The sequence below is a fragment of the Dermacentor albipictus genome, unplaced genomic scaffold (assembly GCF_038994185.2).
Source record: "Dermacentor albipictus isolate Rhodes 1998 colony unplaced genomic scaffold, USDA_Dalb.pri_finalv2 scaffold_14, whole genome shotgun sequence".
In the NCBI taxonomy this organism is placed as follows: Eukaryota; Metazoa; Arthropoda; class Arachnida; order Ixodida; family Ixodidae; genus Dermacentor; species Dermacentor albipictus.
The window spans coordinates 11,207,345-11,232,693 of NW_027225568.1; the positions used below are offsets into that span (position 1 = coordinate 11,207,345).

General features: G+C 46.5%; 1 protein-coding gene across 1 annotated transcript; it reads right to left on the bottom strand.

Annotated features, from left to right (window-relative positions):
* Positions 1 to 110: 110 nt before the first annotated feature.
* LOC135905884 (uncharacterized) lies at positions 111 to 25,348 on the bottom strand. Its single transcript, XM_070528796.1, has 5 exons — positions 25,319 to 25,348; positions 23,044 to 23,096; positions 15,972 to 16,092; positions 616 to 805; positions 111 to 133 (listed from the first exon to the last, which is right to left on the bottom strand). The coding sequence occupies exons 1-5, from the start codon at positions 25,346 to 25,348 to the stop codon at positions 111 to 113; spliced, it is 417 nt and encodes a 138-aa protein (XP_070384897.1).
* Position 25,349: the final 1 nt, after the last annotated feature.

Consider the following 25,349-nt stretch of genomic DNA (forward strand, 5'->3'; position numbering starts at 1 on the left):
AACATTTCAATTTCCTTATTTTGTCGTCGGCTTCTGTGAATGCTTGTTTGCTTTAATAAATCACTTCACTGGTTGAAATAACAATATTAATAATAACATGGTATAAATGATCAAGGAGTATTTAACTCATTGGCTATGCAAAGGAGGGGAGGAAAGCTTACACATGTACTAACCGAAGTATAATAGAGCACAGTGGTCGATTTGTTCGCTTACAGGCAGAGTGAAAGTCGCTAGCCCTTCACTTGTAGAGAAACTGCTCAAAGCCTGCCTAGTCGTCCGCCCAGCGCTCCGCTCATATGTTCTTGGTTAATTAAGTGGGCTGCCTCAGAGCAGACATTCTGGCTTCATGAACGAAGATTTTCAGCGCAGACAAGACGACAACACAAGTATTCACGCACGAAGGCAAAACCAGTGCTGACTTGTAATGGATTCTCTTTTTACCATCTTTTGGTTTTGATCCGATGGTTCTGTGTTTGTGTGGAAGGCCTTCTGTCCCCGTGTTTTTTGGACTGAGAACGTTCGTTCATAATGGACTAGCTAGCCTATTCCGAGGTTGTTGAGCTACTTGACTATTACTGCGAGAATTCAAACTGCGCAGTAATGCGCGCGTCATACCTGCCGTCCCCGTGATGCAAGAGTGCAGCATCCAGGTAACCGAGACGCTCCAAAGCAGGGGATAGAGAGAGGCATACAGGGCCGCTAGCGCAGGGTCGTAAGGAATCGCAGCCGAATCCCACGCGTAGGGAAACAAGCACACCAATGTTGTGATCGCGATAGCCACGACCCACAGCACTGCGACACGCACCTGCACGTGTAGAAATTAGAAGGCAAGTGTAGCAATTAGTTATCGACAATCGGAAGCTGCAGTAATCAATTTGCTTAAACATGTTTGCTTCAATAGTGAACGGATAGTTGAGTTGAGTTGAGTGGTTGTAGGCTACTGGTGGGATTAGCCTTGCAGTTGCTGCCGGCAATTGCTCCACCGTAGCGACACTTAAAATACATAAATCATATAAATCGGAAACAGACCTTGCAACTACACATAGTCACTCCTAAGGTCACCATGTGGAGGCCAAATCCGTGTCCTGCAGGTAATTTAAAAGAAGGAGAGAAACTTCCTTCCTATCAAACTAGTTCCCGCGCGGGAAAACAATGTCCTGAAGAGAACTGTGAGGAATTCCAGTCTTCTTGAGGGATCTAAATAACACACTCCTTTCCGCGTTATACAGAGTACAGCACATAAGGTAAGGTTCTATGTCACCATACACACCACACGTTGAACATAATGGAGACAACGCCATGCCAATCTTGTACATCCACGCACGGGTAGCTTGGTTTCTTTTGAGACCCTTGGTCACACATGGCTTGTGAGGTGAGCTCCACAAAGAACTGAAGTGGCACGACACCGCTTCTCTGAAGAGTCTCTTGTCCTCTTGACGCGCGTTTCTCAATGGATTCCCAGACAGCGCTCTACGGGCGAGGCTGTCCGCCATCTCGTTGCCTATGATACCTATGTGCGAGGGCACCCATTAGAATTGTATGGAGAAGCCTTTGATATGGAGATTGTGCACCGAGCGTAGGGAGCTTAGACATAAGGCATCAGTAGGGAACCCGTGCTCTAACCTTTGAAGGGCGGATTTCAAACCTGTAAAGATGACAATAGGTTGAGGCGTACTAAACCGTAGATTCTTTAGAGCTGCCTCAATGGCTGCAGTGAAGCGACTGCAGTGAAGCCAACCGACCAATCATACTTCAAAGAGGGAATGTGAAAAGCAGCTGCATTAGATCCTCTGACCTTGTCCACAGAGTCATTAGTAAAAATTTGAAGATGGCGTGCATATTCAGTTTCAAGATGTTCCAGTACGAGCAAACGCGTTGCCGCCAAAGGAGAACTCCGCTTAGCACGAACGTGAGGAATTGTCAACGAACAATCGAGGCTCGCGAAAGACCAAGGTGGTTTCAACCTCTTAGTTCGACCTGTAGCGTCAAGACCCAGGTAACCAAGAGTATTAGGGCCAAGCACGGTCGGGACTCAGATCTCTTTCGAAGGCTCTGTAGAAGGGCTCGCCCGGCTATCGTCTGTTTGAGGCGGCCAATTTGCATCAATAACCTTTGTGAAGCGACTAGGCTAAGAGGTTTTGATAGAGACTCGTAGAGTACTGCATTGTTAGGAGCGGTCTGCGGAACGTAAAGAGCTCTCCTTAGGCCCTTTCTGTGCAACACCTCAAGTCGTTCCAGCTGTGATAGTGAGGGGGAAATTAAAGGGAGCTGGTACATTATTGTACTCGCAACTAGTGCATCGCGCAGCCTGATCATTGAAGAAGGGTGATTTCCCCATTGCTCACTTGCAACTCTACGGATCACATTGAGACGCGGAGATAGTGATGTCGCAATAGAGTCGACAGCTCGTTGCCACTGTAGACGGTAGTCAATAATGACGCCCAAAAAGCGCTTGTGCTTCAATTGACGAAGGCAAGATTGATCAAAGTCTAACTTCAGCCGCGCATACCGTCTTCCTCTACCTGGAAACATGATGAAGCTAGATTTTTCCACCGAGATTCAAGCCAACACCTTGAAGGTAATTTTGAACTAAAAGTGATGCCTCTCGAGCTATCAGAGCTAAACGCTTGTGTTGATATCCGCTTAACCAAATACAAATGTCGTCCGCATATATCGACATATGGATATGCCTGCAATGTTTTTGCACTTCAGCGGGAAGACCTGCCATTACAACATTAAACAGCGTCGGGGAGAGAACACTTCCCTGAGGTACACTTCGCGATACCGTCCTTTCGGTGCTTATGGTACTTCCTAACCGCTCTTGAATTTTACGATCACTGATAAGTGAGTGAACGAATCGCAGAAGATAGCCCTGTACGCCTATGGCCTGCAAGCTATTTAGTATTGAGCTTTGAAGGACGTTATCATAAGCCTTTGATACGTCTAGGAGAATAGCTAGTGTTTAGAGGCCGAAAGCTCTTTGATGTTCAATGTGGCTTATCAAGTCCAAGACGCTATCTTGCGCGCTTAAACCTGTGCGGAATCCAGTCATGCATGTAGGCAGAACCCTTCTATCTTCGAGCCACCATGATAAACGCTTACTTGCAAGCATCTCCATGAGCTTAGCCACACGCGACGTCAGTGATACAGGACGATACGAGGCCAAGTCTGTCATTTCTTTGCATTTCTTCAGCACTGCGACAACACAAGCCACCTTCCATGAAGGAGGAACGTCGCCAGTCTCCCATACTCGATTGAGATAGCTTAGGAATATCTTCCGGCGTTCTAGAGGTAGGTTCTGCATCATCTGGTTGGTAATGCCGTCAGGGCCTGGTGCACATCGACTCCGCAGGCTGCTGAGTGCTGTCTGTAGCTCTCGAAGTGTGAACGGGGCGTCCATAACAGACGTAGATGTTGCAGGCAGAGCACATGGATGAGTTCCTGAGCTTGCACGTACAAATGCATCTGCAAATTCCTCTGCCAAGCACGCGAGAGGTTTCTGCTTGCGCTGTGCAAGCGCTTCGAAAAGCTTACTAGGACGAGAATCACCAGCAAGGCTACCAATGACCCCCCAAATTCTCGTCATCGGTGAAAAAACAGTCAAGCTAGCGCAGAAGGACGCCCACTGCGCCCTACAGAGCTTGTTCGTATGGAGTCGAATGGCAGAGTCGAGCCTGTTGAACGTCGTCCTTCTTCCGCATCAGTTGTCGCTCCGCCCTTCTGCGCGCTGCGCAAAGGTTCCCGAGTTTTAAATCCTGAGTCGGAAAATGATTAGGTAACTTGACCGCCGTGGTAGCAGCCATCTTAACATAAATCATTTTGTCTATCACATCTCCAGAAACACTTGCAAGTTGCTCCCTGTATTTGTCCCAATTTACAACATGGCTCATTTTAGCGCCGCGCATATGGAAGTCGGCAGTAAACACAAAAATTGGATAGTGATCACTTCTCATGCGGTCAGGTGCAGTTGCCCACTTCACACGGACGTCAGGTGAATGCAAGGTTAGGTCTATAGATGTGGCTGAGGCTGGAGGCCTGAAGAAAGTTGGGCTTCCGTCATTGGCCACGCACAGGTCTAAACTGTCGATAACTTCTACAAGTTTGCGTCCGCGGGAGTCTGTGTTCCTTTCACCCCAGACAGAGCGATGGGCGTTGATGTCACCGCAGATAATTCGGGACGCTGGAGAACGGTCGCAAAGCTGCTGGAGATACAAATCCATTGCTACCTTCTTCAGCGGAGACACGTATACGGATGCAACAGAAAGAGTTTGGAAGCCGAGCCGTATCCTCACAGCGGCTACCTCAATACTATCTGTGCAAATATCGGTGACGTTCACAGCCACATGAGGAATCTCTCTTCGAATGTAAAGGGCGTCAATTCCTGCGGAAAAAGACTTTATGCTGCAAGTCTTGTGTGCGACATATCCAGTCAAAGATCTCCCCCTTGCTAGGCAAGCCTGCGAGATGGCCAATACTGGAACACAAGTTTCTGTGAAAAATAATTTGAGTTCTGCTAATCGACTTATAATCCCAGCGCAGTTCCATTGCATAATAAACGCCCCTTTTCGATAATTTTTATTTGCACGAGGTTGAAGAAAACTAGCCATATTATAAGGTAAAATTCGCTGCGAAGGCGGTATTCATGGGCTCAAAGGAAAGAACGAGCTGTAGAAAGTTCTTCAGGGTGCCAGCCTGCATGGCTTGAACATATGAACGGAGGACTTCAAACAAAACTCGCAGAAGGTCGGACAGATCCCGATTTTTGAGCTCCTTATTTTGCTGGACGCACTGTCTCACAACTTCAACAAAAGCTGCGGACTGGGATCCACGCTTGGCTGCTGCAGCTGGTTTCTTCGTCTCTTTTGAGGCAAGGGAATGTCTTCCTTGTCTTCGAGTCTGGCTGTGATCTGATCGCTGAGGAACTTGGACACTTTTGGCTGAAGCAGACCGAACAACCGACTCACCCACAGAGGACTTTGCCGTTTTGCTAGGGTTAGGTCGCTCACTGACGTTGCTTGTTACCACGCCACGAACTTCCGACTCTAACGCAGGGAACTCAACTTCCGACTCTAACGCAGGGAACTTGTCACTTCCATGTATCGGCTTCTCCGTAGGTTGTGGTTTGGGACCACTAATGAAGGACACTCGACGGTGTAAGGCGCATACACGGAAGGGGCAGCCATCGAAACTCGCTGGATGGTCACCCCCACAATTAGCTCAAGCAAAATCTGCCTTGCAGGCTTTGTAATCGTGGTCGCCACCACATCGTTTGCAACGTTGATCTTTGATGCAAACTTTGGCTACATGCCCAAAGCATTGGCACTTAAAGCATCGGGGGGGGGGGGGGGGGGGGAGTTTCAACGAATTCTTTGACTGCATGATTGGTAAAACCGAGGTCAATTTTTTTCTGGGCGCTCGGTGTTGGGAGCGAACGTTAGCACATCAGAGTTAGTTGGCTTCGCTTCCCATTCTTTTTCTTGAGTCTCCACCCGGCGCATCATACGTTTCACGTGCAAAACACCTTGCGGTTTCAAGTAGCCAAGAAGGTCGCTTTCCGAATACGACACTGGTATTCCCCAAATAACACATGTGTTAGTCATGTAGGAGTGGGTAAACCGGGCTTTAACTCTTATGTCACCAATCTGAGAGCACCGGCAAAGAATGTCAACTTGCTCTTCCGTTGCGATATCTAGATGAAGAGCACCTTGCGTTGTGAAGCGACTGCGAATCGGAGTAGATCACAGCAGTGCTCTAATGGCTTCGAAGAGCCTGATAGGGTTCCGCTCTCAAATCAACACCTTTCTTTGTTGATAAATCTACCACTGGGATTCCGACCGTTCTTTGCTTCCGATGACTCACCACCTTCAAGCCGTCGCTGTCCTCTTCCGCCATATCAGCCACTTCCTCGTCAGGGTCGACGATAGTTGAGTCGTCCCCACTGATCGATGATGACGCACTTGACTGCTGATCGTCCCTGATGACTGGCAGCTCCACGCCTTGCGAGGCCATGGCCGCCTTCGCCACGCTGGCTTCCTTCGGATGGCGCTGTCCCTTTAAAGATGCCGGCGCCGGAGCTGCCGTACCCTTTCCATAGGGCCAGTACCGCCTTAAAGATGTGGCCGTCTTCCAAGGATATAAATAACTCGCTCAATGAATAGCAAAACTTATGGAAAAATTATAGAGCTGGGAGGTGACAACAGATCGAACAGCGTCGTCTTCTTTTTCGGATACTTCGCGGACTGATGCGGGCTATATGTACGCGGACTGACTGTTCGCGGTGGGTGTGGTTCTTTATAATGCCGAGTGAGCCAAATTAGGTGTCACTGGCCTTCCCAATCAATTTAGTAGAACTTATTGTGAAGACCGATCGGTTATCTCGATCGGTCATCCAAACAGCGCTTCATTCCACTAAACCGCTTCGATGCCGGCGAGCACAAGGAGTCTGAATAATTCTGCCATTCATTGCAGGAGTGCGCATCGCGCAGCTTCACTCGCTTTCTACGTGGAACCAAACTGCGCCTCACGCGGCGATTCGCGCAAGGGACCTTCGCAATCATATAAAAAGGCAATGTATCACGGCAGCTCGGGCGGAATTCAGTGGGTAAATGCTATGCCTCATAGCTGCAGATTATGTAAGTGCACGGCAGAAAAAAAGCTTGTAACCATACTCAGAATATTTATCTAGGAAGCTCGAATGGAATGTTTCTCGAGTTCAATAGAATGCGATTATTTTTGGGCGAAGTGCTTCCAAATATCGCGATCCAGTAGGAATATCTATTCGTTTCTGTGACTGAATTTCATAAGTACATCGTAGGAAAGCTGTACATAAAAAAATCCGGCATGGTCCATCTCACGATCGCTGTCGACGTTAAGACGATCAGCATTCAAACAACGTAGAGACAAACCGTATTGTTAAACACACCTTTAATCACAATCAATTACAGGCCAAACAGCCGAAGAATGATAATCGCATTACTACATTCATGCGCCACCGCGCCACCACGGACCACATAATATACTCCATGCTACACCACAACGAAAGGTTCACTAAATGTGGTCTCGTAACCACGGCCAGTTTTGTCTCCCTGGCACTCCATAATTAGGATTCAGCATATCTGACAAATCAATGGCGGCGCGACTGCATAAATGTGTTTTTAAGGTATAAAACTCTTATTCATTGTCGGCTAGAAGAGTGGGCCTTCTCACTTTAAGAGTTGGACATGCACTTGTGGAATGCGCTCGAAGCAAGTTGATGCAAGTTAGAAAAATTTCACCAACGATTACCACACTCCCTAATACGAATTCTGAGCGCACCTGTTTAGGTATTTCGAATTCATGACGTATTGTGGCAAAGAATTCGATTACGAATGACAGGGTCCTTTCGTGCAGCTCATTTAGCGGCAGCGGCAGACGAAGCATTTCTATCGGTTGCGCCGCTCGTTATTCAAAAAGGAAGCGTGAACACGGAAACGCGTGGCTCATGCGCAGCGCATTCTCTAGTGGGTGCCGCGCAGGCGAAGTAGCGCATGCGCAGTGGGTCCAAGGTCCACGTCAGTACCTTACTTCCATATAAGGCATTGGTGGACGCGCTCGCCGCATGCCTAGTCGCCGCCGTGCAGCACGCCTCATGCGACACTACGTTTCCTCCTCACTTTTTAGCCATACTATCCCCCTTCGTTTCCTCCTCACCCTCGAACCATACCCTTTTCCTCCGCGTCCCTCCTGGCGCTCTATTCGCTCTTGCCGTTTTTCTTCCCCCGATGCGCTACGCTTTCGCTCTTTTATTCTTCGCTGTGCTCGTTCGCTCGGTTACGTCGACGTTCGACGCAGGAATGGGCGCCTAAGTGTACATTCTGAAAAAGAGGCCATTAATCTCTGATTCCCTGCAAGCGCTCTTGACGTAGCAGAATGCTGGTCGTGTTAGGGAGGTGTTCAGTAATCAACCCCATCCGACAGAGTGGATCACCCTGTTTGATGATATTGTATTGCTCAGCAAGTTTTAATACGTGTCAGCAGTCACGTAAAGGCAGATGCATTTTAGCGTTGCGTAACTGTTTGTTCAGAAAAAAGGCAATAAGGAAACCATTAAAATGTTGGCACTCCGCGATAATGCATCCATTTGTTGCACTTCTGGAAGCCGTGTGACGCAAGGTTAATTCGACCCAGCACCAACAAGATTTAATTTTTTTTTCTTTTTTTAATGGTCGTGTCAGACGCGACAGACACAGACAAACACGGACACGCCAATCGGAAAGGGGGCGAAGTATCCTAAGAATACTAATCGCATTGAAAATATTATGTAGAGCTCACGCATGGTGAAAATCAATGCCACGCAAAGCGTTTCGCAGCAAGTTGCGTGGCTATCCAATATGAGGTTCCGCAAAGTGTTACCAGATGGATCGGCGTCTTTGTCTGAGGCAAGGGTGTGTGTGACGACAGCACCAAGTCGACGACGACGACAGCCTTCTCCGTAAGCATATTACCATTTCGGGATTACCGGGTTAGAGGAGCCGTAGATGGTGTACGGTGAAGATAATTATATATTGACATTCCCTTCAAAACGGGCTGGCGACAAAAATCATCTATTGTCTACTTGAGCTACTTAAGTTAAACTACGTACGGTACATTGCAGCCTAGCATTTTGCCTATCTGTTCTCGATATTTTCTCTACATCCACGACATGGCATTTCAATGGCTGCCGAGCCACTGTGGAATTTTCGGCAACGCCACGCAGATGAAGCTACTCACTCGGCTCATCAAAAAAGCGGGTGCTTATATCCCTCTCAAGAACGGATGCTCCGCGCCAATTTCAATCACTTGCTCGTCACATCACACTTACTTCTGAATACTTCAAGAGTTTGTTAGATAAGTATTGTTACAGAAGTTAGAAAAGTACAGTTGTCTCTTGCCTTTCAAATGCTTTGAAGAATCGTGTGCACAAGTCGAAAGAAAGCTTTCCGTCGCAGATATCCTGCCTCAGTGCAGCTGGATATTCCTTATGTTTGCAGGTTAGTGTCGCGCAAGGCGTACTTAAGAAAGTTAAAAGAGCTGGTTGCGCAAGGACACAGTTCACAGAAGGACAAAGTCGTGACAACATAAAGAAGGCAGTTATTCCATGTCTTCATAGAATCTCGCACGACATTAAGAAGGTTGGCCGGAGTGCAAATGTTGATGTTTTACGTGCCTAGAAAACTAGGGTCACTGAGCAAGCACACTTGCGCTGTATTCCAAGAAAAGGCCCAGTGTAAAACAAATCGCAGACAGCGCTTCACACAGTGAGCCCAGTGTGTCGTATATGAGATACCTATCTCATGTGGTAAAGTTTACCTCGGGCACCGGCCGATGCAATAATTATCGGCTTAGGAAACACCACAACAATGTTTACAACACTATTCAAGGTCATCTAGGCGTGGCACTGTGGGTGCAAACCTGTCTTCGACAAATGCAAGGTTATGGCTGGGTGAAAATCAAGCTTTACAAGAGAAATTATCGAGGGTGTCGCAATTTCATGTGCGGGAAATCACTGTGTCAGGTGTGCCTCGATAGCCTTGTGTGAAAAAAAGGTGACCTACCTTGATTCAAATGTCAGCGTGTGACAGCTGCACGAGCAGGTTCTTTGCGCATATGTGATCTTCTTGTTTACTTCTTTTGTTTTTGCCAAGTGTTCGCTTTAGAACTAGCTGCGCACCGGGAAAAATAAACATTTTTGTTCAAAGTTAGCGCTGTGTCTGTGTACTTGGTGTGCCTCCTTTGTCTCTGTCGGTTCTCACGCTGTAGCCTTTCACTATGTTCCACCAACAAGGGCAACTAGTTACTCTGCTCAACTTCTTCCACTAGCAACACATACCGTTTATAAGCTGAAAGTTTCGTTTGCATGTAACACCGCCGCAACTAATACAGCATGATAGTGGAAACAAGTCATAAATATGGAAGAAAACGCTTTCTGCACGCAATAGGAATACAGAAGAAAAGAGCATTCCTGCAACAAAAGAGGTCTCGTTATACACGGAATATAGAGGACAACTGCGAACAATAAAATACTATATTTTTTAATCGCAATCTATAATCCACAAACGTGAAGCCACGTAAGCAGCTCTTGTGAAGGATAATAGAGTATCCATGAGTCTGGCAGCATCCTGAAACACGGTAATTGGGATATGCACAGACATTCATCAAGCATGTCAGAGGCCATGCTGACCAAGCGGATGTTAGTCTCTCAGGAGGGACGTAATGTGTAAATTCTTTTGACGGCATAACGGTTTGCAGCATTAAGACTGCAAAACGAGTTAACATTTTTCTTCTTCTTTTGCTCTCCTGTAAGCTACGGCAGGCTGAATTAGCCTCGGTCCAAATAACAGAGTTTGAAATCGCAGCCGCGGCAATTGATGCACTTGAAATAGGAGTGCGAATACATGCAATCCTGTTTCACGTGTGCCCATCACGGCAACTGTTATTTCAAACACACGCAGTTGTCGTAGCTCCCAAAAACGCGGCAGGAAAAAAAGTTCATTATTCATGGGCTTTAGCTTTTGTTGACTCCTTCATCACCCTCCCACGCCCCCACCCCCGTCTTCTTTGTTAGTTTGCCCGATATCCGTCCCCCATCCACGACCACATTTCTCGACCACATTTGCGGCATTTGGAATGGAGTTGACGTTGCATGCTTCGATGCGTAACCAAGAGCTAGACGTGCTAACCACTACCCCATACCGACGGCCTCGCCGCTAATGCATGTGGTGTTCTGCTATTGAGCACAAGGTCGAGAGTTCACTTCTCGATCCCAACGGCCATATTCCGCCTGGAACCAATTACAAGAACGCACGCGCAGCCAGGTCTAGGTACGTATTCTGCAACCAATGGCAATCAAAATAATCCCAACTTCTTCACTACGGCGTCTCTCGATAGTCCCAATGTAGAGCTCCGGGTTGAAATTTCCCAATATAAGAGTGCGCATAAGCTAGCTTCACTCACTTTGTTTCACAAAAATCAGCGATATGAATCTTTCCAATAAGTAGTAGTTTCTATATATATAAATTAAACTGCAACCAAGCATTACGGTTCCTAACGGGGGCAGCGCGGCCTATCTATTCAAATAAAGAACTTCAACTCCCATTATAAACTGCTTCACGCTTTGCAAACATGAAATATTGTGTAGTACTTATCCTGACTTCATTACTTATAGTTCCACGCAGCCCGGTGTCATTATCAATATTATGAAACTTGATCCGAGCAGTATAAATGACAGCGCTGTGGTGACGCGAGCTGCTGCGGACGGCGGCGCAAGGTGAATTTATGGCGCAAGCAAACTATTGCAGGGGGCAGCGCCAGGCGTGCTGATGACGTTCCGATCATTATAAGCCGTTATCGCTCTTTAGCGTCTCATGCATCCTCGTCGAACCATTATCAACCGTGATTAACCATACTCTGGCGGACCCGCCGTGGTTGCTTATGGCTACCCGCCATGGTTGCTCAGTGGCTATGGTGTTGGGCTGCTGAGCACGAGGTCGCGGGATCGAATCCCGGCCACGGCGGCAGCATTTCGATGGGGGCGAAATGCTAAAACACCTGTGTGCTTAGATTTAGGTGCACGTTAAAGAACGCCAGGTGGTCAAAATTTCCGGAGTCCTCCACTACGGCGTGCTTCATAATCAGAAAGTGGTTTTGGCACGTAAAACCCCAAATATTATTATTATTATTGCTTATGGCTATGCATGGTGTTGTGCTGCTAAGAACGAGGTCGCGGGATCGAATCCCGGCCACGGTGGCCTCATTTGGATGGGGGCGAAAGGCCAAAACACCCGTGTAGTTAAATTTAGATACATGTTAAAAGCCCCAAGTGGTCCAAATTTCCGGAGCCCTCCACTACGGCGTGCCTCATAATCAAATCGCGGTTTTGGCACGTGAAAAACCCCATACTCTGGCGGCGGCTGCGTATGGCACAGTTGCGCGGGCGTGTAACCGTGCCGCTCAGTTCGCGTTGACGCGAGACGCGCGGGCCCTATCTTGAAACGGGTCCCACCCGCCGTGGTTGCTCAGTGGCTATGGTGTTGGGCTGCTGAGCACGAGGTCGCGGGATCGAATCCCGGCCACGGCGGCCGCATTTCGATGGGGGCGAAATGCGAAAACACCCGTGTGCTTAGATTTAGGTGCACGTTAAAGAACCCCAGGTGGTCAAAATTTCCGGAGTCCTCCACTACGGCGTGCCTCATAATCAGAAAGTGGTTTTGGCACGTAAAACCCCAAATATTATTATTATGAAACGGGTCTGCCATGAGGACGCAGTGCGCACAGTGCTGATAGCTGCATGTGCGCTTTGTTATCGCCGCTTAGTTCGCGTTGAAGCGAGAGGCAGCGTGAAGGTGAATGAATTCCCTCGCTGCTGCGGGCCCTACATTGAAGGCGATTGTCTTACATGATGGGCGGATGGGTTTCTTCGTTGGGTAGGCATTGAAATGCTCACGCATATAAAACGGCGGGCAACTTTTGCGGTTTTCTAGAGGCTATTGAACATATCCACCGCAACTGCACTTTTTCTGGCGACAAACGACATTTCCCGAGTGCTACCTCAAGCCGATAGGACGACAGACTGCTTACGGGGGACGAGTTACACAGGGCGTATTAAACCGTCAGCTTTTCTTAGCTCGTTTCTCAGTTCCGTGTCGTCAGCGCCATCCGCAGCGAAGACCTTCGAAGCGCCAGAACGTTCGTCCATCAGTGAGAGAGTAGACTTTGGTCACGTGACGCAAGGCTCGGTCGCCTGAAACACCACGCAGTTGGTGTGCCTTAGAGCCCCTCAATTATAGAGTGACCTCAGTGTGTCCTAGAGTTACCGCATATGCTCCATACGGTAGCGCATATTGTCACTCTAGCGTGGCCCTTCGCGCATCACAGAGGGCGCAGCCCACCAGTGACACACGCAGTATCGAGGAACTTTTGCTGCAGCGAAGGTCACGCATCATCTTTCTCTTCGTGAGTCGGCGGCGATGGAGATGGCGTCTACGGGAATGCAGGCGACGCTGGATTGTTCTCGGCGGGCTGCTGCGCAGCTGGCTGCGCCAGCATATGCTTCGAATGTCGGCGAGCACTCGATCATCGTAGGGAAGCATACTAGTTTAAACCAGAACGCTATAAAACGCCATTTACAATAAACACTACGCAGAAAGCAGGACCTTCAGACCTCCAGCGATTCGGCGAGCTCAAGATCAGGAGCGAAAACGGCCAGCCCGCTCCACAGCTATAGCCTTTAAACATTCGCGTTACACATCCGTAACTTTGGTGTTATTAAGACGACAACGTTAAGGAGCTCGTGTCGCAGAAAAGCCGGTGTCGTCAGCGTCAGCGCCAACGCGCTGACGCTGACGATGATGACGATAAGGATCACCTATGTTGAAGGTACTCGCCTCGTTCAAATAACGCTTCTGCCGTTCGATTTATGTCACTCTAAGCTGGCCAAGAGCGGCATTGAAGTGTCATGCGTGAGGTCACCTCCTGCCAAGTCGTGTCATCATAAGGTCCAAGCTAGTTTTTCTTTCCAGGTGAAACGTCTCTGTAATGCAGGTTTTCGCAGGCCCTGTTCGTTCGTTCTGGCTAACTCGCAGGCAGCCTGTTCGAAGGCGCTGCTTAGAGATGCGGCTAGCAGTGCAGTCACGTGGTATTTTTCATATTTGGCGTGATTTATTTATCAGTCTGGAAAATTAGCACGCAATTTGTACGTCACTGGAAACACCCCAGTTAGATGTCCCTTGGTTGTGCGTATAAACTCCACCTTGACACATTGATAATTAGGATTGTACATCTCGAATTAGACAATTATTTACACTTACCTAATTAAATCTCAGTAACAAGAAAGTTACTGGCAGCTACTCCAGTGTACTGCAAACAATATGCACTAGGTTTCCTAGAAGTAAAGCATTGCTCTCTTCTTTTAAATCTGGGTGCAGGATAGTTAATTGGGACACCCTGTATATATTTATGACCTCTACACGCAAGTGACAAGATTTCCATCCCTAAGAAATGTTGTAAATTATTAGAAGTATTTTTTATGACTCGTTAGCATTGCTTACTGAAAAGAGAAGCGACGCTACGACACACATTATTCACGTTCATTTTACACGCCATTGATAAAACACTGCAGAAGGGGCCACTGAAGTGTACATGTTTTTCTTTTTTTTTTCAGGGTCAAAAGAGCACGCAAAGCATTTCGAAGCGAGGTGAATATACAGCAACATATTCATTCGCTAGGCATAGGTTAGCCATACCTTTGATATATTTGTTAATTGGCTACCTCCTTCTCTTCTCATCCTGTGCCTACATTTAAATATATTTCGTATGTGCATTGTGTTTACAGCGGAAATTTAAAATAATGTTGAAGTGAGAAAGTACGGATGGGGCATCAGCCACTGCTGGCAACGACCTGCTGGCAACGACAGGTTAAGGGAGGGGGGGGGGCGTAGGCTGCAGCATCGCCGGGGGGTAGGGGGGCTCTGCCCTCTCTGAAAAACTCCGGAGGGCGCTCGGGCCCCGATGCCCCCCCCCCCCCCCCCCCGTAGTCGGCGCCTATGGTGCGAGATATGAAAACTGCCTCTCCCGCATCCCTCTCTCACGCACTTACAGGGTCTCATGCTACGTAGAGTGCGCACTAACCGGCTGGTGGTTTCATCTCCCTTGCACAAATTCTACCCCAGTCTCTACCCTGCTCCTTATTGCCCACATTGTAAACACAAAGGCGACCTGCTACACACCATTTGGTTTTGTACAGATAATCCCTCAGTAAAAATATTTACAGGCGCTAGCTCAGATGTAGCACAATGGCAGGCCACCCTGCTCAACCCGGATCCTGACTGCCGGAAGTGGCTAGTGGACGGAGCCATTAGAACTTCAGGAAAGCCGACGGTAGCCCCGCCCTGAGTTCTTACAAGTTGGGCAAATAAAGTACTCTCTCTCTCCTTCTCTCTCTCTCTTTCTCTCACGGCACGTTTCGCCTGGCAAGCAATCTGCCGCGATGTCCATTATCAGTATTTGCCGCGACATGTCATCATTCGAACTTCATCATGCTCTTCGTCAGGGGGCGTTTTCGTCTAACTTAATAATGGGGCTGCCTTCTCTGGTCTCGGCACGCTCGGTTTCAATATTGCCGTGATTGAGCATTGAAATTAAGTGATGAAGACGAACTCCGACTACGGGTGATTTGCAAGATATTTTGTTTAATGGGGCACCATTAGAATGTGACTGCCTCCGAATTTGCCAATTAAGCAACTGCCCCTAGGGTTCTCACAAAGAAAGGCAATTAATGAGTGTTTGTTCTCTGAAACACACGTTATCACCAGCCAAGTAGGTCAGCCTCGGGTAACAACTCCTCTACAGAACTGCCGTGTACACTACGCTGATAGCCGCCTTTTCGTTTCTTGTTTTCAATGTATGGTCTTAAAACCCAACCTATTTTAGGATTTTAGTCTCTACCGCCATCACAGAAAGCTATACTAGAGCCAGCTGCGCTCCATAAAGACGGCTGTACTACGAGACTGTGATATTGTGCGCTTCGACTCTGTTGTGCGTGCGCGTGTATCACTAGTCTTTAATTTACACACAAGCACGTACACATACACACAAATTAGGGATGTATACCTATAGGTATGTTTTATAAAATTGACGCACAGCATTTCAGGAGTGGTAATATAATTTTTCTTCCTTTTTTGCTACCTGCGCATCAGATATATGTGATCAGGAACAGCACTATTGCAGTCCGGATGAATGACACGCTCGTAGATGACATGCCACTGTTTATACGTGAAAATGTCTAAGGCTATGCATAAGGCGAGAGAACGTTCTATGTTGTCTTCCGCTTCCTCCAATGTATAGGTTGGCAAGCTTCCTGGCTATTTCTCTGTCTCTGTCTTACAAGTAATTATTACGTAAAAAAACATTAAAAACTCTGCATCGGTGCCATTTAACCACATGACCAAAGGACTCACCCGTGTAGTCGACCACAGCTTTTTGTTCACGAATACGTAAGCTTCGAATACACCCACGACGAAAGAGACGAAATGTTGGTGAGGCAGCATGTAGACGAGACGGATATGATCAGCAGTGCTCCTGTAAAAAAAAAGCGAAAAAAAAAGCACTGAACAAGAATATCCTCTCATTATGCAACCCTTCCCACTTCGTCTGCTGAGGTTCATACCGTAAAATTATTTTTTCTTTATGAAGTGTAAGTAAAGTTTACACTTGTGGTCATTCAGAGGCCCTTTACCAGAAGCTAAGCTTAAGTTAAACAGTGCTTTGAGGGGAACTAATTATTATCAGACCAACCGAACTCTCTGAGTGAGGAGCTTCTTCCGTACCTCAGCAGCAGCCTTCCGACCCGGATTCGCACTTAAGTATACTCGTACTTCCCCATCGGCTGGCGTTCTCGCTCATCTCACTAACATTAGAAGCAGAAATTAGCGAATTAGTTCATTAACTAAGGCTCTGAAAGTGGTGCAAGGTATGGTGTTTGAGTGTCGAAATTTTACACCCAAGCTGTATATGGCCAACGATTCGTCGGTTCATCCGTACATCTGTCGGTCTCCTGTACGCCGAAAGTTCCTCCGGCGCAACATCATGCGCATGCGCGAAAATAAAATACAGACAAAGAGAGCCGCGCGTTTAGCCAACACCGCCTAGGTAGCTCGAGGCTTCTTTACTCCAAGCTATCACGTCACGGTATCTGGCTCGAAATTTTGATTGACACGGCTGGCGTGATGAAAGCGGTGACGTTAAAATCACTGCTGTCTATTCGGGAGCATTCCCATTAGATTCGGCGGCAGTCTGGCGAGGCGACATGTCGTCATGGATCGGAGTGAAAAGGCCTTTGCTATCTAGGTGGTGTTGGATTAGCTGCGCCAGTAGTGGCATCGTTGCTCTTCGTCGCAGCCGAGCGCGCGCGCAGCAGTTTCTCTCAGGCTCCCAAATGGGAAGGCCGCGCGTCATACGTACTCCTTAGGAGCAGGCAGCTTTTGATCAGCAACGCCGCGAGCAGGACCGGGAACGAGTTCCTCTACGCCGGGCCGATGCTGCAGCCCGGGCACAACACGCTCGTGCAGCTGAGCGCAAGCAGCTACTTCGTTCCGACGATCCGGCAGCCTACCAAGCCGTCGTTTAATGAACCGTCGGAATTAATCCAGTGATAAACACTGGGGTCGAACGTTTCAGCTTCGCTGGTTAACCAACTGTACGGAGTGCTTGGGTGGGGATTTTTTTTTTATATATACAGGTTTTGTCAAACACATACGGGCTACATTGCCTGAGACCGAGACTTTGACTGCAGGTTGTTTAAGGGAGTTCGTCTGGCATGCCATAACTTCCAACGCCCTGGGGAAAGAATAAAACTCTCGCACATACTATCCAGAGATATAGAGTGCCAGAAGTGCTACGGGACCTAAACTACGCAGCCGAACTGTATATATGGTTAAGAGGAAGCTTTAGCTCGGGCCCAACTCCAACGCAGCCTATTCAAATAGATGTAAAACGCAAAAACGTTTTTCTGAGATAACCCCGGGACCAATGTCAATGAAATTTGTTGCATTTGAGAGAGAAATTTAAATTGTAGTGACTGTTGGTAGCGTGTTGTGTTGGTGTTACAAGAATTTTCAAAAATTCGAAAGTTTGAAAAGAATAGAAGCACGAAGTTTACAAATTCATAGCTCTGCATCAAGAACTGATGTCGCGGTTTTGTAAACGGCATCCATTAGATCACTCAAAATGGACAAATTCGATATGTAATTTTACATCTTACATGAATTGTTACGTTGTTTACAATGGTTCTGCAAAAGCGGTATTTGCATATTACAAAATTTTTGAGATTCATGTGTAACATATCAATTTCGTCCGCTTTAGATGCACTATTCGAAGAAATTCACATAATTGTATTTTAATTTTTGCTGCTGTGTTACAGAGTTGTAAACTTGATAGTATCGTTTTTTGAAAATGTTCGATTTTTGCCAATTTTTATTAAGAGATTGACGCCCTAAATCTAAAATTAGAAACCAATAGTCACTAGATTTTAAGCTTTTCTTTTAAATGCAACAAACCTCGTCAAATTTGGTGCAGTGGTAGCCGAGAAAAACGAATTCTCCTTTTACATGTATTTGGATAAGAGTACCCGAGCTAAAGCTTCATCTTAAGGCGCAGATTCACAAAGGCTCTGCCTGTGTGCGTAATGTTTGCTTTCAAGAAATGTTCTTCTACATACATCTTTTCTTTTTTTGAAGTGAAGCCTTTTTTTGAACGACCCTTCCCCTCCCACTTCCTGGTTTCTTAGTCCGTCGATCTGTCAATTTCCGAGTAATGGGGTCACTCTCAAAGAAAGTGTCAGAATCAGAATCTGTTTTATTTTCATGATTAGACAAGATATCAGGATGTTAATATACAGAAGGAGGTTCGCATTGTCAAATACTGTGATGGGACCTCATTTTCAAACTAAACATAATAACGCACAGGTTACAGTAGTTGCAATAAATCGTGAACAAGGAACAATTAGAAGTTTTTGTCATAAATATCATAATTAAAGATTTAGTGTGTATAAATAAGAAACATATAGAAGGTCACTGTCATATAATCTCCCTTAACACGGATATAAATTAACAGTATAAATGGCATGACGTACGTAGCCTAATTGGCAAACTTGCATAGATATGCATATCATGCACATCAAACAGCAATATAAAGGTATAACAATGAAATCGAAATTAGGGCACCCTTAAAGAATGGTTATGAGTATGAACTAAGCATCAGAATGGAGCAGAATGTATTATTTTAATTGTTTCTTCATTTTCTGAGTTTTAGATGTCTTTATATCGAATGATAGTGTCGAAGAAAGCGACGGATGAATAATGCATGCTCTGCTTGCCATAACCCGCATGTATTTTGGCTAAGATGAAGTTCCTAGTTATTGCAAACCTGGTAACATTGATATTTATTATAGAAGACAGGGGTATCAAGCTATCGCATCATGTGTAATTGACTTGTCAGAACAAAGAGGTACCGAGGCCATGATTAACGGGTTTTGCAACGGAAAGAATATGGTTAGTTCCTAAAAGATATGTGACGTTGTGGTTCTATGGAATAAATGCAATTAACCTAATTCTTGATTCTGTAGCATTTCCAATGAGTGTAAAGAGGCTTTGTAAGTGTTTCCCCGACATCTCCAACGCGCGTGGTCTGCTGGCTGCTCCTAGGCCACACCAGGGGGAGTGGTTACGTTATGGTCGCAGTGATAAATATGAAAGTTAAGATCGAGGTCAGATAGACGAAAGGCTAGATATTGATAGATGTAGTAAAACCGGAATAAATAAAGCACGTTAGGTGACTATTTGTCCCCGCACCGTTTCAAAGGGGATGCCAATAAACATCATTATCATTACCAATGTGTCGTGGAAATTAAGAGAAGACTGGAAAAAGCATGCCCTCTGACTCCATTAGTGTTCACGCTTTACGTTAAGGGCATGTGAATACGACTGAGAAACAGTAAATTAGGTTTAGATTTATTTTACATCCGTAATGGGCAAAAGGTGCAACAGAAAGCGCCCAGGCTGATGTATGCGGACGACACAGTGCTACTACTGGACAATGCAAGGGATTTACAGAGAATTTCGAATATGTGTAGCAACAAGGCGACAAATCTAGGCCTTAAGTTTAGCACCGACAAATCGCTAATTATATTTAATAAAGGTACGAGTGATGGCTCGGTATCAATTCAACAGCTTGTTATACCCATAGTTAAGCCATATAAATACCTGGGTGTACACATAAACCAAGAAGAGACGTACTGAAACATCCACTAAGATAACCTATAGGAATGAAGGGAAAGTGGAGCGCCGCAATAATTCAACAAGGAGCCCTTTGGGGCCACAATAAATATGAGGTGGTGCGAGGAATACGGAACGGACGACTTGGGTCACCTCTAACGTTCGCCAATGCCATTCTCTGCTAAAATCGGACATCTTGCTGGGGTTCGTAGTTAATCAAAGGTTGCTAGGCCGGTTGACTTTGTGAACACACGGTAAAACTTCAAATTAGGCAGTGTAGGGAGACATGTGTTGGACCTGTTTTGAAGTCAGATAACTGCACAGCAAAATTTTTTTGACGAAAGGCTCAGGAACATGGATGAAAATTAATTGGTGGCTAAAGTGCACAAATTAGGTCAATACTCAAGGGGGCTCTGATCATAAGAAAAAACTTACGGAACAATAGAAATGGATTGAACTGCGTACGGCAGGCATTACCAAATCCTGATTGGGAGCTTACCACTATCGTTGAAAAGAGAAGTGTGCATTCATAGCATCCTACCAGTGCTAACATATATGGCAGAAACTTGAAGGTCAACAAAGAAGCCCGAGAACAAGTTAACGACAGTGCAAAGAGCGATGGAACGAAAAATGTTAAGGGTGACGTTAAGGGACACGAAGTGAGCGGCGTGGGTCAGACAGCAAATGCGGATAGTCGATATTCTAGATGACATTAAGAGAAAAAATGCCGCTGGAGATTCCATGTAGTTTGTAGAGTAGATAACCAGCGGACTATTAGAGTTACAGAATGGGTGCCAAGGGAAAAGAAGCGGACGGAGAAGACTAAGTGGGGTGATGACATTAGGAAACTTCCATGTGCTAGTGGGAGTCAGCTAGCACAAGGTAGGGGTTGTTGGGCATCGCAGGAAGAGGCCTTAGTCCTGAAGTGGACTTAAATACAGGCTGATGATGATCGTGATGATAATGCGCAAATATCTGTACCTCAAAGGCGCGAACACAGAATGGATAAAGAGGTCAAGGAAGTTGGTAACCAGGTGCAGGGTAATTGAAAGCTTAAATAGACAACCAGGAGCCATTAAAAAAAAGAGAGGGTGGGCGAAACAGAGACCGTAAATTGAATGAAAAAGACGGAAACTAAAAAGCCGTGGGGGTAGCATAAAAAATTCAACAAATAAGTCAGGAAGAGAAATCCGTATGACAACGGAAAGGCCATTGCCTCGTTGTTTGAGGCCCTACCTGGCTGCCTGAGGAGAAAAACGTACCGGAGCAAATATTCCCAGCACGACGAGGCATTTGCCTGCTGCAGCAAGAATCCAGAGACTACTAAGCACATTCTAATGGAATGTGAATATATTGAACTTGCGAGACCCGTAGAAAACGTCCACCTTCCAGAAGCGTTGCGATTTAAAGCGGCTGGAAGGATTAGCCCGTCAGCGCTCTAGAAAAGCAAGAGACGTTTAGAGAAAACGCAAAGAAATTGATATGACCGGATACTTTAACGGCATAGGTAGCGGCACAAGGTGAATAAAGAAGCTTTAAGAAAGAGGGAGATGATTAAGACATAGACAAAATGCTAGAGGGATAAATAACTATAAACTACTTGATTAGCTCAAGAAGGCTTTTGTAGTCTTTGTAACCAACCCGTTTCGAAAGGGCTGCCAATACACCATCATCATCATCAAGCCATCGCTACTTTTCGAACATTGCAGGGCTTTATCAGAGAGTAGTTTTCGGCGCCACCAGTAGGGGTGTCATTTCTTTACCCTAGTGCCCAAAGACATTCTGCAAAATAAACGGACCTACCGCGAATAGGGAGCGAACACGATTGAAAAATTAGTAAGACGCCCACTAGCTGTAACATAAACTGGGCATGTAAGTTTTCTGCGCGTGAATAAATTTGTGCATTTAGTCACGTCACATATTTACCCTAACGCTCACGCACCGTCTGCAGACCCGCCGCGGTGGCTTGGCGGCTGTGGTGTTGCGCGGCTATGCACGAGGTCGCGGGATCAAATCCCGGCCCCGGCCGCGTAATTTGATGGGGGTGGAAGGCAAAAAACGCCCGTGTCCCATGCATTGGGGCCACGTTAAAGATATCCTCGTGGTCAAAATCACTCCGAGTTCCCCTACTACGGCGGGCTTCATAAAAAAATCGTAGTGTTGGCACGTATGTATGCATGTATGCTTTATTTCCACAAAAACTAAATACAGCTTTGCGGAGGTAAAGTGGGGGAAAAAGCTGCTCGTAGCAGCTTGACCAGCCCCAAATACGCTTAATACACGACGTGAAACCCCTTCCCCCCCCCCCCCCGATAATTAAATTTCAATTCAAAACACCGTCTGCGGCACGTACAAGACATGTCACGTACCCCATCGTGGCTGGGTCCTTGAAACACCAAACAGCCTGTCCAATTTTATTTCAAACCTTTTTTGCAGGTGTACTATCTCGATCCTGCTGATTGTATGTACAGTTCTGTGATCGGTTGCCACTTTTCTAACGTGAGAAGTTAAATCCGATTCCATCGCCTCTCAGTGTAAATATCCCTTTATAAAACTATTCCCCCAGCAGTATTAGGAAAGAATATTCACATCCTGATGCTACTCCTGTGCGGCTGTCACGCGATAGTATTATAAGGATTGGCCCATCTACATATTTAAGTATGTCATCTACGAAAAAGGCGCGCTTGACTCTGCTTCGATATCACCGACGTGCTGGTGCAGTGTGCTTGGTGAAATAGAAAGTTTTAGTGGGACGTTGACACCCTTTAACAACGCCTTCGCACACTCTGTGACAGCACCCACAGAAACAGTTCTGTATTGTATGTGTGCTTTTCTTTTCGTGTTCTTTCTTTTTCTCATCTATGGCATCCTTTTCCCGCTTCCCGGTACAGGGTAGCCAACAGGAGTATTATCTGGTTAACCACCCTGTCTTTCCTTTGCTCTTCTCTCTCTATCGCAATAGACTTTTTTTTCGTTTACGACAATCGATGGTTCACGTGACGATCTCTGCTAAGTCGAGCTTTAACAGCTGAGCAGAAGCCTTAAGGACAAAAGGAAGACAAGACAAGGCCGTCGCTCCTGCTCCTTGTACTTTTTCTGGTTTCCTTTTGCCCAACATCTGCAATTAAGCTGATAAACTCGCCTTTCCCACGAACCAACTAGCTGATATGAATATTATTTGGACGACCTATACTTCTCTTTTTCAGGCTATACTGAAATTATTTTGTCTCTCACAGAACGTTGCTGCATAGAAACTTACTCCATCTGCAGTGATCCCATGAAGATGAAGGCGCCATAGCGGTAGGAGTAGACCTGCAGCGCAACAGCCAGGGTTGATGCTGTAGACAAGACCGCCAGGCACACTCCTCCAATCAGGGCCTTCCTGTTTTTCAGTTTCGTGCATGCGTGAGTTCAGAAAAGAACAAAAAAACATCATTTATTCCGCTGAGAAAGCGTGTCGTTAACAAGTTTAAGATCGCGTAAATACTCACAGAAATGATGCTTTACGTGTATGATTAGTGTTTTTTTTTCTCTCTCTCTGTCTCTATTACAACTTTCTGAGCAAACTCGGAATGTTTGCGATCCTAATACTGACACCGCTAGTACCGCGAAATGAGATGTTGTGCACGTTCAGTTTGATAATTCGCCCACTGGCGATCAATGGCTCAAACACACAAAGAACAAACCCAGCAATTGGGGACCTTTAGAAATGGGCGACCCAGAGTTGGAGACACTATCGACTGGGCGTATACGAAAAAGCGCACATGTTCCAAGTGGGTCGCGAACCTTCGGGCAAAAATCAGTCCAAAACCAATTGATCAGCAGTCGTTTAATAAACTGTCCGGATTAATCCAGTGATAAATACCGGGGCCGCACGTTTCAGCTTCGCTGTTCAATCATCCGTAAGGAGTGTTTGGGCGGTGGTTTTTTATTCTGTCCGTGCGGTTTTCCGATACCGGCTCAACAGGGCACTATAATAACAAACGTTCGAAAGAACTCAAAACTAAATTAGCTATCAGAAGAACGCCTAATCTAGCCTTGCACTCTAGCAGCTACGGGTGTAAGCGTCGTTTTGAAGAAAGAGCCGCACTGGATTGGCATCACGATCAGGACACACGTGATATCTCTAAGGATTTCTTTATAAAAAAAATGTGGTGTTCCTTCCGTAAGTCAACCCTGAGTGAGTTTACGTGAAAAATAAATTGCTCTTCGAAACCTGTGTATACCCGTTATGTTGCTATCTTTTGGATTGTAATATTTATATTGCCTTACATGAATTTTCAAAATTGTGCCGCTAATTTTTGCACCTGCCGATATTGCCACGTGGCGGCGATGCCGTATTCGATAACCCTGTCACATTCTATGTCCCTCGTTTCTATGTAGACATTCCCTAACATAAAAAATCAGCTCGCACTAAACGCTTGTCGCTGTAGTACTTCTCTCCGCTAACCACAGACCTATCTTCCCGCACTTCGGTGCTTTGCGCTGCATTCACGTCGCAAACTTAGAACAACTTACTCAAATCATTGTCCTAAGTCTATGGATGTAGCGTTTGCATGGAGGCCGGCACTCCAAGGGCCCCTCTGAGCTTGAGGGCTAGCGGGCGGTTTCTCTCTCGCCCTCGCTACCCTACCCGTGGGTGCTGTCTCTATCGGCCCGCCGCGGTGGCTTAACGGCTCTGGTGTTCCGCTGCTAAAAGCGAGGTCGCGGGAACGAATGCCGCCCACGACGGCGGCACTCCGATGGGGGGAGAAATGCAAAAACGCCCATGTCCAGTGCGTGTGGGGCCCCTAAACCTTCCCCTGGTGGTCAAAATTATTCCGGAGTTCCCCCTACTACGGCGTGCCTCATAATCAAATGATGGCCTTGGAACTTAAAGCCCCAGAATTCAATTCCATCTCTTCCTCGACCTGTGTACTTTTATAGAAGGCACATCGACACTGTGTAAGTCCTGAAAGTCAGGTTGGCGCTTTTTAGGTTGTTCTTACTTTATTTGAAAGCACCATCAACTTTCGATTAACCAAACTCTGCATTTTTCAGCTACACACTGTTGCTACTGGAATCGGGCGCAGTGCAATACAAGCTACGTGAGTTGAAATCAGTTCACTGCGCCCGACAAGCAAGCGAGAAGAGCAAGAGAGGACGTCCGACTGGCATGACAAAGGCGTGCTATCATACAAATCAGAACTGGTGCCCGTCGTATATAGACCAATAGACAGCTGTTACCCTGGTGGCCTCAAACGCTGATGACGTCACAAATCACGAGGTATGAAAATGGGACTGGAAGGCCACGGAGAGTGGTACGCAATTTCTTTTAATTATCATAGGTCGCTTAGGAGCCCCTTCAGGTAGGCGAGCAAACTCAGCCTGCTCCTGTCAAGTTGGTGCAAACGCCCTGAAGTATGCATGTGTGTGCGTCTTGGCACGAATTCTATGCACGACTTCGTTGGATTAAAATTCGTAACGAATTGCGGACATGAGTGCTGCAGATCTACTTGAAGTAGGTGAGCGTATTTCTTTGTGTCCAGGCTTACCTTTTCATCAACATGATGAATCCAAAACATG

What these genes read in the sequence shown, in the direction of transcription:
- LOC135905884 (XM_070528796.1), bottom strand. Translation starts at nt 25,348, where the DNA reads ATGTTTTGGATTCATCATGTTGATGAAAAG. An exon ending in TTCATCATGTTGATGAAAAG is followed by an intron (nt 23,097 to 25,318) that starts GTAAGCCTGGAC and finishes GTTGCGCTGCAG; the next exon opens with GTCTACTCCTACCGCTATGG. An exon ending in TTGCATCACGGGGACGGCAG is followed by an intron (nt 134 to 615) that starts GTATGACGCGCG and finishes TCCTTTGCATAG; the next exon opens with CCAATGAGTTAAATACTCCT.